The 14509-nt window shown below is 29.5% G+C and overlaps 5 protein-coding genes across 8 annotated transcripts; 3 read left to right on the forward strand and 2 right to left on the reverse strand.

Annotated features, from left to right (window-relative positions):
- Nucleotides 1–832: 832 nt before the first annotated feature.
- Vps39 (vacuolar protein sorting 39) lies at nt 833–5079 on the reverse strand. Its single transcript, XM_035885768.2, has 11 exons — nt 4545–5079; nt 4232–4405; nt 3888–4143; nt 3582–3814; nt 3249–3493; nt 2714–3145; nt 2329–2646; nt 1841–2267; nt 1655–1762; nt 1214–1538; nt 833–1140 (listed from the first exon to the last, which is right to left on the reverse strand). Exons 1-11 carry the CDS (start codon nt 4612–4614, stop codon nt 1077–1079), a joined length of 2652 nt encoding a protein of 883 aa, XP_035741661.1. The 5' UTR covers nt 4615–5079; the 3' UTR covers nt 833–1076.
- Nucleotides 5080–5530: 451 nt separating this feature from the next.
- On the forward strand, nt 5531–6499 carry Sbat (LSMD1 domain-containing protein Sbat). Its single transcript, XM_035885629.2, has 2 exons — nt 5531–6081; nt 6179–6499. Exons 1-2 carry the CDS (start codon nt 6046–6048, stop codon nt 6419–6421), a joined length of 279 nt encoding a protein of 92 aa, XP_035741522.1. The 5' UTR covers nt 5531–6045; the 3' UTR covers nt 6422–6499.
- A 98-nt stretch (nt 6500–6597) lies between these two features.
- On the reverse strand, nt 6598–7950 carry LOC118450167 (uncharacterized). Of its 2 annotated transcripts, XM_085655905.1 has the most exons (5): nt 7814–7950; nt 7653–7684; nt 7111–7310; nt 6915–7038; nt 6598–6828 (listed from the first exon to the last, which is right to left on the reverse strand). In XM_085655905.1, the coding sequence occupies exons 2-5, from the start codon at nt 7653–7655 to the stop codon at nt 6613–6615; spliced, it is 543 nt and encodes a 180-aa protein (XP_085512031.1). In that variant the 5' UTR covers nt 7656–7684; nt 7814–7950; the 3' UTR covers nt 6598–6612. The 2 variants fall into 2 exon arrangements, with proteins under 2 accessions (XP_085512031.1, XP_035741520.2); XM_035885627.2 differs by lacking the exons at nt 7653–7684; nt 7814–7950 and adding an exon at nt 7407–7646.
- On the forward strand, nt 7857–9325 carry LOC118450168 (transmembrane protein 50A). Its single transcript, XM_035885628.2, has 4 exons — nt 7857–7998; nt 8207–8313; nt 8464–8624; nt 8688–9325. The coding sequence occupies exons 1-4, from the start codon at nt 7900–7902 to the stop codon at nt 8789–8791; spliced, it is 471 nt and encodes a 156-aa protein (XP_035741521.1). The 5' UTR covers nt 7857–7899; the 3' UTR covers nt 8792–9325.
- Nucleotides 9326–9869: 544 nt separating this feature from the next.
- On the forward strand, nt 9870–14419 carry Grp170 (hypoxia up-regulated Grp170 co-chaperone protein). Of its 3 annotated transcripts, none has more exons than XM_035885617.2 (9): nt 9870–10007; nt 10186–10323; nt 10468–11428; nt 11545–11807; nt 11905–12038; nt 12192–12430; nt 12508–12793; nt 12895–13324; nt 13418–14419. In XM_035885617.2, the coding sequence occupies exons 2-9, from the start codon at nt 10186–10188 to the stop codon at nt 13781–13783; spliced, it is 2817 nt and encodes a 938-aa protein (XP_035741510.1). In that variant the 5' UTR covers nt 9870–10007; the 3' UTR covers nt 13784–14419. The 3 variants fall into 3 exon arrangements, with proteins under 3 accessions (XP_035741510.1, XP_085511996.1, XP_035741509.2); XM_085655870.1 differs by having other exon boundaries at nt 9876–10015; XM_035885616.2 differs by lacking the exon at nt 9870–10007 and having other exon boundaries at nt 12192–12385.
- The last annotated feature ends 90 nt before the right edge of the window (nt 14420–14509 follow it).

The following is a 14509-nucleotide window of genomic DNA, read 5'->3' on the forward strand; positions in this document are numbered from 1 at the left end:
GTATAATTATTAACATTATACCATCTTCGTAGATACTCCGTAGATTTTTGTCGAAACAGTCGAGATAATTATATTTTTCTATGTTAACGATACCACGATACTATACGTTACTTTTCATTGCTCACGTAATGTTAATATAATTTTTGTTATATGAATTGTGTAAAAACCAAACGTATTAAGCTTCGACGTTGTTATTAAAGAAAAGTAACGGTGCTTGGAATGATTAAATCTGTTCTCTCGGGAAGGAGGATTAAATTTCTCTAATAATTATTAAATTACATTTCAATGTGCGTCTACAAAAATCGGAAACCGGTAAGAAGCATTCAGACCGGTAGAAGCATCCGTACTTGTATGTATGTACCTGCGTGCTTATTCGTGCAGGCGTAGGAATACAAGATACCGTCTATGACATCATCGGCCCTGTTTATAACACATTCTGGATCGGGCACGCCCCATCTTCTATATATTTCTTGTTATCTTAACTTTTATAATTTCTTTCTTTAAACATTTATGATCGATCAATATTTATCATTTATCATTAATTCTATAAACGTCGTAAGAAACATTTGTACTTGCTGCTTCATAAAATCAAATTCGTGCCACGCAGTTTTATTTCTAGTTACGTACGTTTTCAAATATCTATCTTGTTATATTATTTTTCAAAAATAAATATAATTTCAACGAAAATTTTAAAGATTAATTATTCTTAATAAATTCAATTAATATTTTCTTTCTTGGCTTATGGAAAAATGGAAATATATATAAATATATTTAAATGTAACTAAATAAAAAATGCCAAGTAGTACTTGAAAGTATTAATTATTCATCTCTCTCTCTTTCTCTCTCTCTCTCTCTCTCTCTCCCTCTCTCTCTCTCTCTCTCTCTCTCTCTCTTTCATCCATTTTAATGCATTACTATTAATTATACAATATCATACAACATATTATTAATACATTGTGATTGGTACTTAGTACTTATGAATATGTTGAAAAGAATAGGATATTAGAGACCTTTTGCTTGATAAAAAAAGAGCATGTTTACATATATATACATAGCAATGTTGGTAAAATATTTATTCATCCTTTACGATCTTGGCACGAATAATGCACGATGTCGCCATTGGGATACCTTGCAAATGCACTATAAAAAATAATATATAGCATCTTTTTAGATTCATAATGTATGAATCTAAGTTATAAAGAATAATACAAACCTCTGGTTTCCAAATCTTTTTTTACATACTGGACATATATTAAATTCTGTCATAAGGACACTCTGTGACTCATAATGCATACGTTGTTCTTGTACTTGCAAATGTTCTGCATAAAGTAAGCCTTTCAAAACTTGAGTTTTACGTCTTGTGTTTAAATTATTCTGAAGACTAACTTCTAGAAAACGTTTTATTCTACCAATCGGTACTGTATCTGGTAGGATTTCTAAAGCTTTTAAAGGATTTATTTTAGAAGCATGTTCTTCGAGTAAACGTAATGCCATTTCTGGATCCGGTTGTGCCTTACGTTGTATCTTTGTATTACAACCTGCGAAATAGTGAAATATTTTTCATAAAGATGACATAATCAAAACGTTTATGGAGCACAAAGAATAAATGAGAATTAAAAAAATAATATATCCGAAAGTAAGAATAATAACATACCAGCCATTAGAGCTCCTGCATCATCGGGTTTTAATAATTGATTAATAAGCATTACGTAAACCTCATCTGCTCCCTCAAATTTTTTTTGTTTATCCGTTTTCTCTTCATCTTTGTAAAGCCATAATTATTGTTATTAATAGATAAATAATTTTTTGTTTTTGTTTTTATCAAGAACCGCGTACTTACTATGATACCTTTCATATACGTTATTGCAATATTCTATTGCACGTGGTATATCATTTAAGAGATTAATATATATTGATATAGCTTGTTGATGACGTCCAAGCCTTCCTAAAATAATTGCACGTTCTTCGAATAAACAGTCAAATGGGAAATGTACCAATATCGTCTCTGGCGTATAATATGCAGATTTTTCCAAAAATTGTTGTAGTTTTTGTCTAATGTGCTGAGATATTTCTTTTTCAGCGGGCGTTGCATTCTCATTCATAGAAGCTAGACTTTTCTCCTTATATTGGTGTATTAAAACATTGTGAAATAATGGATTTGTATCTTCCCATACACGCACCACATGTTCCAAGTACGTTATAACTAAATTTTTGTGACAACGTAAAAGATAATCCAACACCTTTGGTCTAGGTAAATGCTCGACTTCCTAAAAATAGACAACGGATGTCAGTAACATCTGAAGAAATTGTATAAAATGAATAACATACTTGTATATCTTCCATAAAGATTCTAAGTCCTTGTTCAGGATCTTCTTCCAAAACCCAACCTGCGAATTTAAGAATTAAATCCATATGATCTTTGCCAAGATGCTGCAAATATTGGATAGTTCTTTCAGTTCCCTTTAAACTAGAATCGTTCTCTTTGGCATGCTTTTCCAATAGCTCTAAAGCCTTCCTATGTTGTCCTTTCGTTTGATATAATATAATAAGTTCTGGATATTTCTGATGTATAAGTAATGTCTTTTCAGCTTCTGCCAAGTGACAATGATTTAATCTTAGTAAAGGTGCTACTAATGCATCGGTCGTCTGTAAAATCGTAAATTTTTTTTATATATTTGAAGAAAGTTGGATAAATATTATATTTTCTTCATACCTGTAAATAACATTTGAGTAGAGTAGTATCTATGATCTTTAACAATTGCTCAGTGGCCACAGCAGTAAGATTTTTTTCACTCTCCATTACATTCTTCTCCTTATTATTATCCTTATCTTTTGTTTTTGTATCACCTATTAACTTGTATCTGACATCGGTTAGAAAAATTATTAAAGCACGTAAACCTTTTTCCAAATCATGATTTGGAAGTTTTGGTAAATTTGTCGATGAATCGCCGAGATCCTGGCTGCTAGTTGATGGCGTTACTAAGTCAGGAAATAATCTGATTACCTCATAAGGATCAGTCCCAAGTTCTAAAAATAAATCCATAGCTTCTTGAAATTTTTTATTATAAAACAAATGATGCGCATATAAAGTTTGTATTTTATAGGTTTGTTTCACCTTCTCCTCTTCTATAATATCTGATAAGCTCTAAAAAAAAATGTATAATGAATATTACTCTATAATACTAATTCTTAAATTCAATTAAGAAAAAGGACATTGAGAAGGAGATAAATACAATGTTTATACATACTGTTAATTTTAATGCTAACTGAAATTGATTTTGTTCAAGTAAGGTTCTAATTTGTTGTGTTGCATCAACAGCCGTCACGCACCATACACTACTTATGGATGCTACAAAGACTTTGCCTTGTTTACATCTACATATAAGTCTAGCTTTATTTAAATCCTTTATTGTTTGAATGTGTAAGCAACCTTCCAAAGTATATACTTCTAATCTGTCATGTACAATGCCAAGTAAGTAAGGATCATCCCATGCTAAAATAATTTAATAATATAAGTAAGAGAATTGGCCTTTTCTTTTTGAATTCATTCCTCGTATCTCGTATTAAATAAAAATTTGTACCTATGACGCTTGGAGTATCTGGCCATTTGATAGGATTATGTTGAATTAATTCTCCTTTTGTATCCATAACAATGGAATGAGAATCTTTTCCTAATACAAAAGAATTATCTGATAATTTAGTAACACTGGGCTCCGGTGATTTTCCAGTAGGAAATAGTTCCTTAGGTTTGTCATTTAAATCAAAAATGGTATAAGACAAACCACGGAATCCTAATATCAGAGTTTCTCCGCACCTATATAAAAATATTATAATTAAATAATATAAATGTTAAGCATTTTTCTATGAGATCAATATAATATTAATACCATGATAATTCACGTGGTATGTCGGGTACTGTTAATTCAAAATTTTTACACTCCTCAAATTTCTTGCCTTTCCAATGATATAGTTGTAATTTACGCTTTACAACAACGCATAAGCGCACAACAATATCTTTCTCATCCGTTGAACTTTTTGTTCTTTGAATGTCTAAAGCGAATAACGTTGCTCCCTTTGTTTTTTGCAACTGGCAGATTAGTTGGAAATTCACTGAATTGAGATCATGAATAGAAACTATACCATCTGTATAAAGAGATTACTTATTTTATAACAAAATTTGGACTTTTCAATTTTATACAAAATAAACGATTTAAAGCCGAGAAAGTGCTACCTGTAAGTAAAATTAACAAATTATAGTCTGTCACAACAGCCATTTGAGTAATACGTTTTTTGTTAAAATTTTTACTATGGCGTAATAATTCTAACTTGTGAGTTTCATCCAATTTTGAAGGAACATTATACATGAAAATTTGTCCTTCTCTTGTTCCAATCAATAAGTTGTCATCTGAAATATAAAATACTGGAATCGCACAATGTCGGGAGAAAATTTAAACATTATTTGTTTAGCTATATCAGATTAGCTATATCAGAAATATATGCAAACAATAAATAATCATTGTATTTATGAACAGGTTCTTACATACCATATGCAATCATAGACTCTATTTGCACTGTTATATTCATTATAGGCATATTTTTATATGCTTCGTGCATTTTGATTGTATAAAATATATATATATATTTATAAAATGTATATTATTTTTTTCTTACAATATAAATGAATTGTAGGAGGGCAAAACAAAAAGTATCATCTAAAATTAAAAACTGAACTAAGTATAAGAATACTTGCTATTCGTCATGAATTTTTACGTGTATTTAAAAAAGATGCAGTCACTCGCAAACGTAATAAGTTCAATATTCCTTTCGGATTAAAAAATGGGACGACGTATACTCAAACGTAATGTCCGATCCGTCTAGAACGCCCATCTAACAAACGTCAGATTACATTGACGAGTGCGTGGAACATCTAGACATATTCTGTGACTTAACTGAATGATAGAACAAAAACTATACTCTAGTCAAATTTATCAATTTCATTGTCCATAAATTGAAATTGTTTGATTCAATTAGGATTACCTATCCAATAAGAGTATATTCTTATTTAACGAGAATGCGATAAGAATATATGTCTAGTAAATTTAAAAGCATAACATCAGTTAAAGTTATTTGATATAATTTGAATAGGATCGAATGAAATTATTAAAAAGTGGACAAATTTTTTCGTAAACGATTACATGAAGAAGTGTCGGAGAAAAAATTAATTTTCTATGATAGTAGAGAATATCAAAAAACTGTATATACATTTTGACATTTGTATTTTGACAACTGTATATATATTTATATATCTTTAAAATGAGAAGTTATTCATCAAAATAGGTCAAGAATTTCTCTTGTTCAAGCTGTCGACGTAAACGCTATTATTGATATTTTTCGTGAAAAAAAAAAAAAAAAAAAAGAAAAAAAGAAAGCTCGTGTAGCAGCGTCCTCTTCGAAAGTGAATATTATAGATTAGATGAAATTTTTAAATCATTTAAGCTATAATAAATTTAATACTGATGTATTATGTGTACAATGTGTTCCCTATTGCACTTGTAGTTCACAATTTACTCGTACCTATCGCTGAAGTCGCATACACTACGAAGCCAAAAGTGGTGAACAGCTTTAAACGATATATTTTCAATAGTCTATTGTTTTCGTTTGAATGAAAAAACATTTCAGTAAAATAGTATCATTGAAATTTGTTAAATAAATAAATGATTTAAATGAGATTATAATTAAGATCATAGAAATTACTAATACGAATTATTAATTCGAAAAGAAACTAATCAGGTTGACCATTTTTTCATACTGAAGTTAGGTATAAACTTGTGATTGTTCAATTTCGAGAAAATGATTTCGAGTTAATTGTGAACGCGTGTCCTTTCACGTATTATAGTTTCTTTTGGCTAAAGCAAAATATGATATTGTCAAAATCACGACCCATGATCTAATTTGGGAAAATTGGTAAACATCTGATGTTATTTAATATTATAATTTAGTAAAATAACTATTGTAACGTGAGAGAAGGAATACAGTCGCATAAATATGTCAAAAGAAGAGTATGTTCATGGAAATGGAGAGGTAGTTAATTATGCAAATAAATCAATTAATAATCTATATATTGTTAATATTTCGTTATTTGGACATATCTTCTGTGATTAATTTGTAAAATTATTAGACTTTAGATTGCGAGGAATCACCTGCAAAACAAAAATTAAGGGGATGGCTGAATCGACATTTGCGAATTAAAATGACAGATGGTAGAGTATTAACAGGTGCATTTCTCTGCACCGATCGAGATGCTAATGTAATTTTGGGATCATGTATAGAATTTTTATCTGAAGATCACACAGAAGCAAGAGCTCTTGGATTAGTAATGGTACCTGGTCGACACATTGTGACTATTCACTTAGATGTTTGAATAATTCTTTTTAAAATATCATGTAAATAATGCGTTATTATCATTATTACAATAATAGAGTAAAATCATAACCCATTATTTCTCTATCTTCCACATTATAGACATCTTATACTTTTTCCAATTATATAATAATATAATTTTACAATTTTTATCTTCATAGGAATATTCCTCCGACAAGTTATTTATATTTTTCAAGATTCCTTAGTATTTATTATACATTCCTGCTGTATATAAAAATATTCTTTTTCTAATTCTTGATTATTATATATCTCTTTTTCTACATTTTTAATTGCATCATGTATTCTTTGACTGAGGGTAGAACATAAGCTATTCATTCCATATGTGTAACATATATCGGTAGTTGAATCAGCCATTTTACGTACAAGCTGCATAAAACTAATAAGTTGCTAAAAGATAAAACAATTAAAAGAACTTATAAAATATGATCATAATTAAGTGCAAAGTATTTATTAAATAAATTTAAACATCTTACCATAAGCGTTTCTTTTTTATCCTGTGTTTCTCCTCTAATTTGAACTATTGTATCCCCATGCAAATCGGCAAATTCATTTTCTATGCTATCTTTGTGAAGATTTATTAATTTTATTAATAATGTCCTAAAAGAAAACTTTTCTAGATATTATTACTATATAAACACTTCACGTTATATGACTTATCATTATGTTCACCTGTACTCTACACTTGCAGCTTCTATGGCTGTATATATAATGGTTAAAAGTTCAGAAGCATTATTTACTGCATTTAAAGTTGACTGATTTATCATATAATTATATGTCAAGGTATTTACATCCGGTAACTTTAATTTATATTCTTCCGTAACCTTTGATTCATTTTGCGATGAACATTTGACAAAGGACGAGCTCAAGCACTATGTATGTAAAAAAAAAGGAAAAAGTGTTATTAATATTGTATATATAATAAAAAATATCTTAATAATAATCATTACAAAATAAATAATTTATACCATAATAGGTACTGTTTTCCTGAATAATGATTTAAATATCGAACAAAATGTCATTTTCGTTAAACTCGCACTCATTATTCCGAGCGTCAAATGATCTTATAATATTCAAATGTCACGATCTTGCTATAATATTCCTAAATTCCATATATTGTATACATCTCTATATATGTGTTTGTACTTATTCAGAAAGAAGATCGTTGAAAACAATGAAGTTCGTTCTTCCAGTGATTTAAAATTCAAGCTTACCATCGTCTATCATTTTCTAAACGGTTTATTCCCTGAAGTTTATTTCAAAAAAAATGCAATAAAAATAGGTGGCGTATGTTTAGAAGAATCGTAAAAGCAGACGTCGTATTTCTTTTCTTGATCATTTATTGTTTATAGCTTGAGAAACTTTTTGCTATTACCTTTAATCCTTGTTGATATGTCACTTTAGGTTAGTTATTACTCGTCAGAATAAAGTTCTACGTCGAGTAAACAAGAGTCGAAAAAAATGACATCGTGCCTAGAAAATGTACAAATTCCAACGTGCGTGTGGTTTGAGGGAGTCGAAAAACGAAATGCATTAGTATCGATGTTGGCTAGTACATTGGTAAACCTAATAATTTCTAATTATTACTGGGAAATGTGACATTTTTTTTTAACTATTCGCTATATGTTTATTTTTTTTTTTTCTTTTTCTTTTTTCCTTTTTTTTTTTTTTTTTTTTTTTTCTTTTCTTTTCTTTTTTTCTATCGTATAATACCAATTATTTATTTCATATTGATTGCTTATTTATTATCCATCAAATATTGTTGCAGTTTTTTGTAGGATGGTGGTTTATAATAGACGCTCATGCAAAGTATCCAGCAGAGATGGTAACTGCTTATCACGTTTGTGGAATATTTGGTACAATATCTTTATTTATGTAAGTTCAATTAAATTGATTAAGAGTAACGAAACGGAAAATCTATTATGAAAAATAATATTTGCGAATTACTATTGGTAAAATTTTAATTAGATTCTTATAATTAGACTCCTACAACACAATATGAAATATAAATTGTTTTTAATACAGGGTCAACTCTGTATCGAATGCTCAAATAAGAGGAGATGATTATAATGGCGGACGTCTAGGAGTCAGGGGTGCAAGAAGTTGGTTATTCGTGGGCTTTGTCATAGGCTTCGCGGCAGTTATTGCAGCCTGTTGGATCTTATTTGCAGATTTCGTAGCTCTAAGTAAATAATAATAGAGAAAAAAGCTTATATATAAGCTTTTTATCTAAAATAAATATTTTTTAGGTGCTGGACATTACTGGCCTGGAATAGGATTATTCTTACAAAATGTATTTATATTCTTGGGATCTATGACATATAAATTTGGTCGAACCGAAGATCAGTATTAGCGGAGTTATTTTTATAAAATTCTACAAAAGTTACACAAAGGATTGCTTTTAAATATTAATATACTTATATTTTCAAAATATAGTAGCAAATGTGGTAGTATAAATAATATTTCAACTTTATTTGAATTGATTTAAATCTCATAAATACTCATCGATTAGAATATTTAAAAATACTGTAGAATTGACAATTATTTGCTTCTATGTAAAGTTTTGCATATAGTCATATGATAATAATATCATTAACAGCATATACATTGAAAATTGCAATCCAAAGATATTATAAAGAATAATTAAACGATCTTAATGTTTCACATAATATTTAAGTAAATATAAAAGCGTTTATCATTTTTTATTTATAAATAATTACATTGAAGTGCACACGCTAGTGTGCACACAATTAAATGTAAAGATAGATCCTGATAGATTTTTGTAACCATTTTAATAATATAAAAGTGTTATGTAATTGTAAAACATAAGAAGATTATAGAGTTCCAATATTGCATAGATTATTTTTACCTGCTCTGTGCGGTCTCCCTCTAAATTTAATAATAATTACTAAGTTGTCTGGAATTCAATCTGAATGTTTAGCTTTTTCTAATAAAGATCTTATTAATTTAAATTTTATTTTACATAAATAATAAATGCTTTCATAATGACGTTAATAATTTGTATTTACACAATGTAATCTAATTTTTTTTTTTTTAATCCTCTATGTGTCCTATCTCATGTCATGAATGATTTCTTTCATTAATCCAGAATTATAAATGTGGGTGTGTGTATACATGTGAATTACCTAACTTTTTTTTTCCCCCTTATTTTCATCGATTTATACACTTTGATATGCAATATATATTGAGGCATCTATAAATTTATAAAAGAGAAAAAACGCCCTAGGTTATTTCTGATAGCCCAAGACTTTATTTTTTAAATTTCACTCGTCATTTCTTATCGCGCCTAATCAGTTTTGATTTGACAACGCGGCCCAATAGAATATCAACTTCAATGATTCTTTAACCAATGGTATTATGCCACACAAACACATGGTCCATGCAGCTATCGCGAAAACTCGCGAGTGCGTTGTTTTTTGTTAGTTTAAAACGTTTGTTGTTAATTAACGTTTGTGATGTTCTCAAGATTTGTGCGTTCCTAATGATATAAAAATAACATTTCTTCTTTTTTTGTATAAAATTTTCTTAAGAACAAAAAAAAATAAAAAGTAAGAAGGTAGTTCTAGCACGTAACATTTCTAGTTCAGATGCTGTTTTAGCCTGCCGGTAGTCATAACCAAATTTAATAGCAAAGCAGTTTTCCTCGTGCTCATATACGTCGGTACTTCGTGGTTAATGTTAACAAAGATTCTTTAATAATTTTATATTTTTTTATATTGCACGTAGATGGAAATCACATGTGTAAGGATGTCAGGAATAACGCTATTTCTAGTCATAATTGCTGCTTTTATTGGTCAAAGTGAAGAAATAGCTGTCATGAGCATTGATATTGGCAGCGAATGGATGAAAGTTGCTATCGTTTCGGTACGTTAAATTAATTAATTAATACGTTAATTAATTATACTCATACTTTTTAATAATTCATTCTAAGCTAATACATATTTTAAAAATATATTATTTGATACAATTTAAGAATTGAATTATTTAAAATCTTGATTATTTTTGTAGCCAGGTGTACCTATGGAAATAGCTCTGAATAAAGAGTCAAAAAGAAAAACACCCGTTACAATATCATTTCGAGATGGAGAACGGACATTTGGCGAAGATGCACAAATTGTAGGACTTAGATTTCCACAAAACTCTTTCTCTTATATATTAGATCTTTTAGGAAAATCTATAGATAATCCAATGGTTAAACTCTATTCCAAGAGATTTCCTTATCATGATATTATAGCTGATGATGAACGCCAGACAATAGCATTCAAACTCTATGAAAATATTACTCATACGCCAGAGGAATTACTTGCACAGATACTTCACAGAGGAAAAGAATTTGCAGAAATTTCTGCTGGACAAAAAATTAATGAAGCAGTGATCACCGTACCAGGATATTTCAATCAAGCTGAAAGAAGAGCTTTATTACAAGCAGCTGAACTTGCAGAAATCAAAGTATTACAACTTATCAATGACTATACCGCAGTCGCATTGAATTATGGTATATTTCGTAGAAAGGAAATTAATGATTCTGCTCAATACGTAATGTTTTATGATATGGGAGCCAGCAGTACAACGGCAACAGTGGTCAGTTATCAAAATGTTAAAACAAAGGAGAAAGGATTTGTTGAAACTAATCCTCATGTTAACATATTGGGTGTAGGGTATGATCGTACCCTTGGAGGATTAGAAATGCAGATAAGATTGCAAAACTATTTGGCGAAAGAGTTTGACGCTTTAAATAAAACTCCAAATTCAATATTTAATAGTCCAAGAGCAATGGCAAAACTCTTCAAAGAAGCTGGACGCGTTAAAAATGTACTTAGTGCCAATGCCGATCATTTTGCACAAATTGAGGGCTTGATAGACGATTATGATTTTCGATTACAAGTCACCAGAGAAACTTTGGAAAATATTTGTTCTGATTTATTCGAACGTGTGTCAAATCCTATAAAAAATGCCCTAGAAACTTCAGGTAAATTTTATTGAATATGTAAGCGGCTATCATTATTCGTTTCATTGACAAATTTTATTGATAAGGCTCTAACAAGTATTTATTATATATAAAAACAATATTGTACATTATTTCAGCATTGACAATGGATGTAATATCTCAAGTAGTTTTGGTGGGAGCTGGTACACGTATGCCAAAAATACAAGAAAAATTGATGGAATATGTAAAAACGGACTTATCCAAAAACATGAATACCGATGAATCCGCTGCATTAGGAGCCGTTTATAAGGCGGCAGATCTCAGTCAAGGTTTTAAAGTAACAAAATTTATAACAAAAGATGCGGTTTTGTTTCCTATTCAAATTGTATTCGATAGAAATGCCGATGGCAGAATAAAACAGGTAATAACTTAAAAATTCATCATTTTTTTTTTTTTTTTCTATTTCTGAATATTGCAATCTAATCATACACACACACATGCACGCACATTGTCTACAGGTTAGAAGAACTCTTTTTAATAAAATGAATGCTTATCCGCAAAAAAAGATTATTACATTTAACAAACATACTGAAGATTTCGAATTTCATGTAAACTATGCTGAGTTAGATTATTTACCCGTTAACGAAATGAAGTAAGTACATACACATAATCCACATGATGTGTATTTTTTTTTTTGTTTTTTTTTTTGTTTTTTTTTTCCATTTAAAATTTATTTAAACGTTTAACATGAGGGATTTAATGAGGAATTATTATTAAAGAAAAATTCTTATTTATATGATTACAGTGCCGTCGGAAATTTGAACTTATCAACTATAAAATTAACAGGTGTGGCTGAAGCTTTAGAAAAGCATGCTAAAGAAGGAGCTGAAAGTAAAGGAATAAAAGCTCATTTCAATATGGATGAAAGTGGTTTACTTAATTTAGTAAATGTAGAATTGGTGTCAGAAAAAACAGGAACCAGTGCTGAAGAAGAAGAGGGTACATTTTCAATGCTTGGCTCAACTATTAGTAAACTCTTTGCTGGTCTGTGTTTAAGGACTCTGCAAAAAATGATGATACGAATATCAAAGCTTTTTAACATATTTATCATTATTCCCCAGGTTCTGACAATAAAGAGAGAATTGAAAAAAATGAAGAATCAGCAAAAGAAGATATTAAGGGGGGGATACACGAAGAGCATGATTATCCAGATGGTCACAAAGAGACAGAATCTCAGAGTAAAAATCAGACCAAGTTAAATGAAGACAAGACAGGGAACAAGACAGAGAAAACTGAGAAGGAAAAGAAGCCTATTACAGTAACGATAAAGGAACCTATTAAAGCAGAAGAGATTAAATTAGGTTCAAAGACATTAGACGAAAAGAAATTTTCTATATCGGTTGAAAAGTAATTATCAAAAACAATATTTCTATAATTAAATTTAATATTAATGTTACGAGTGTATTATTCGTATCCACAGTTTAGAACAATGGTACTTATTTTTACAGGATTCATTACCTCGATCAACATGACCGAGAAAAAGCACGACGCGAGACAGCTTTAAATAATCTTGAGTCATTTGTGATCGACGCACAACAAAAATTAGAAACGGAGGATTATGCTGCAGCAGCAACTTCTGGAGAAGCAGGGAAAATATTAAAAGCATGTACAGAAATTTCTGAATGGCTGTATGAAGATGGTTTTGATGCAACTGCAGAAATATATGAAGAAAAGTTAATGTCATTACAAAAATTGACAAATGATGTATATGAAAGAGTTTATGAACATAAAGAACGGCCGGAAGTTCTGAAAGGAGTGGTGTCTATGTTGAACGGAAGTAAAATATTTTTGCAAAATATGCGTAACTTAAGTCTAACTAATGACATTTTTACACAAATAGAGATTGAAACATTGGAAAAAGTGATCAACGAGACAAAGGTATGTATAATCGCAACAATAATATCTTCTTCGTTTCTTTGTCAATGATTATTTTACGAATTTATATGTTAATTTATATGTTCACTTATCTAGGAATATTATGATACAATTGTAAAGTCATTTGCCGAAACAGCTTTATACGAGCCGGTGAAATATAAAGTTCGCGATATTGCAAACAAAATGGCACTACTCGATAGAGAAGTTAAATATCTTGTAAATAAGGCAAAAATCTGGAGACCAAAACCAGAAACAACGAATCACACGGAAAATAAAACTGATCAAGCATTAAATGCAACACAATTACCAGACGTGGAATCAACGGCCGTTCCCGATGTTGATATTCAGTCAGAACAATCAAATACAGAAGGGGTAACAGAGGATACGTTAATTTTGCCAGAAAATGATAATACGAAAACGAATAATGAACGAGATCAAGAGGAAATACATCAAGAACTTTAAAATATAATTTATTTTCAATGTGTGATGTTTCATTAATGATCGGGTACATATCGATCAACAACAACTTAGGCAAATCACCACTGTGTAGGACAATTTTACGAATGTATTTAACGAATCAAATACGAATATCTACTGCGGCGTCTATATAAATTAATTTAAAAAGATTTTCGATTCAATTATTTAGATGTTTTTACAATAAATTATAATTATCATATTACCATGAAGCGCAATCAAGTGCAGCATTGTCAAGCAAAAAAAGACATTACACTATTATTTTATCAAGTGCCAAGTCTAAGTTGGCTTTAAAGCTAATATATGTTATCTATTTTGTTCTGGTTGATTTAATAATAATAATAATAATAATAATAATAATAATTGTTTTACTAAATATTTAAAAGAAATGACAAATAGCTGCATGTTCAACAATTTATTGCATTTGTTTTCTAATTATAAAGCAAGTATGATAAAACGATTTATAAAAAAAAATGTTAAATAAAATGTTCTAATGGAGTGTGTGTATGGGCCGTCGTCTCATGCAAGTAACTGGTTCTATCGTATATATACGAATTAACACACATAATAAGTATTTGTGTGCGTGAGAGAGAGAGAGAGAGAGAGAGAGAAAAAGAGAGAGAGGTAATGCTCCAAGGTATTAATTTGTGATATGAGATGACATGTATGTGCATTATTTAAGAAATAATTTTGTACGTAACTTATCTTCTACAA

This window comes from Vespa mandarinia, chromosome 3, assembly GCF_050613455.1.
Source record: "Vespa mandarinia isolate Hongniang chromosome 3, ASM5061345v1, whole genome shotgun sequence".
Taxonomy (NCBI): domain Eukaryota; kingdom Metazoa; phylum Arthropoda; class Insecta; order Hymenoptera; family Vespidae; genus Vespa; species Vespa mandarinia.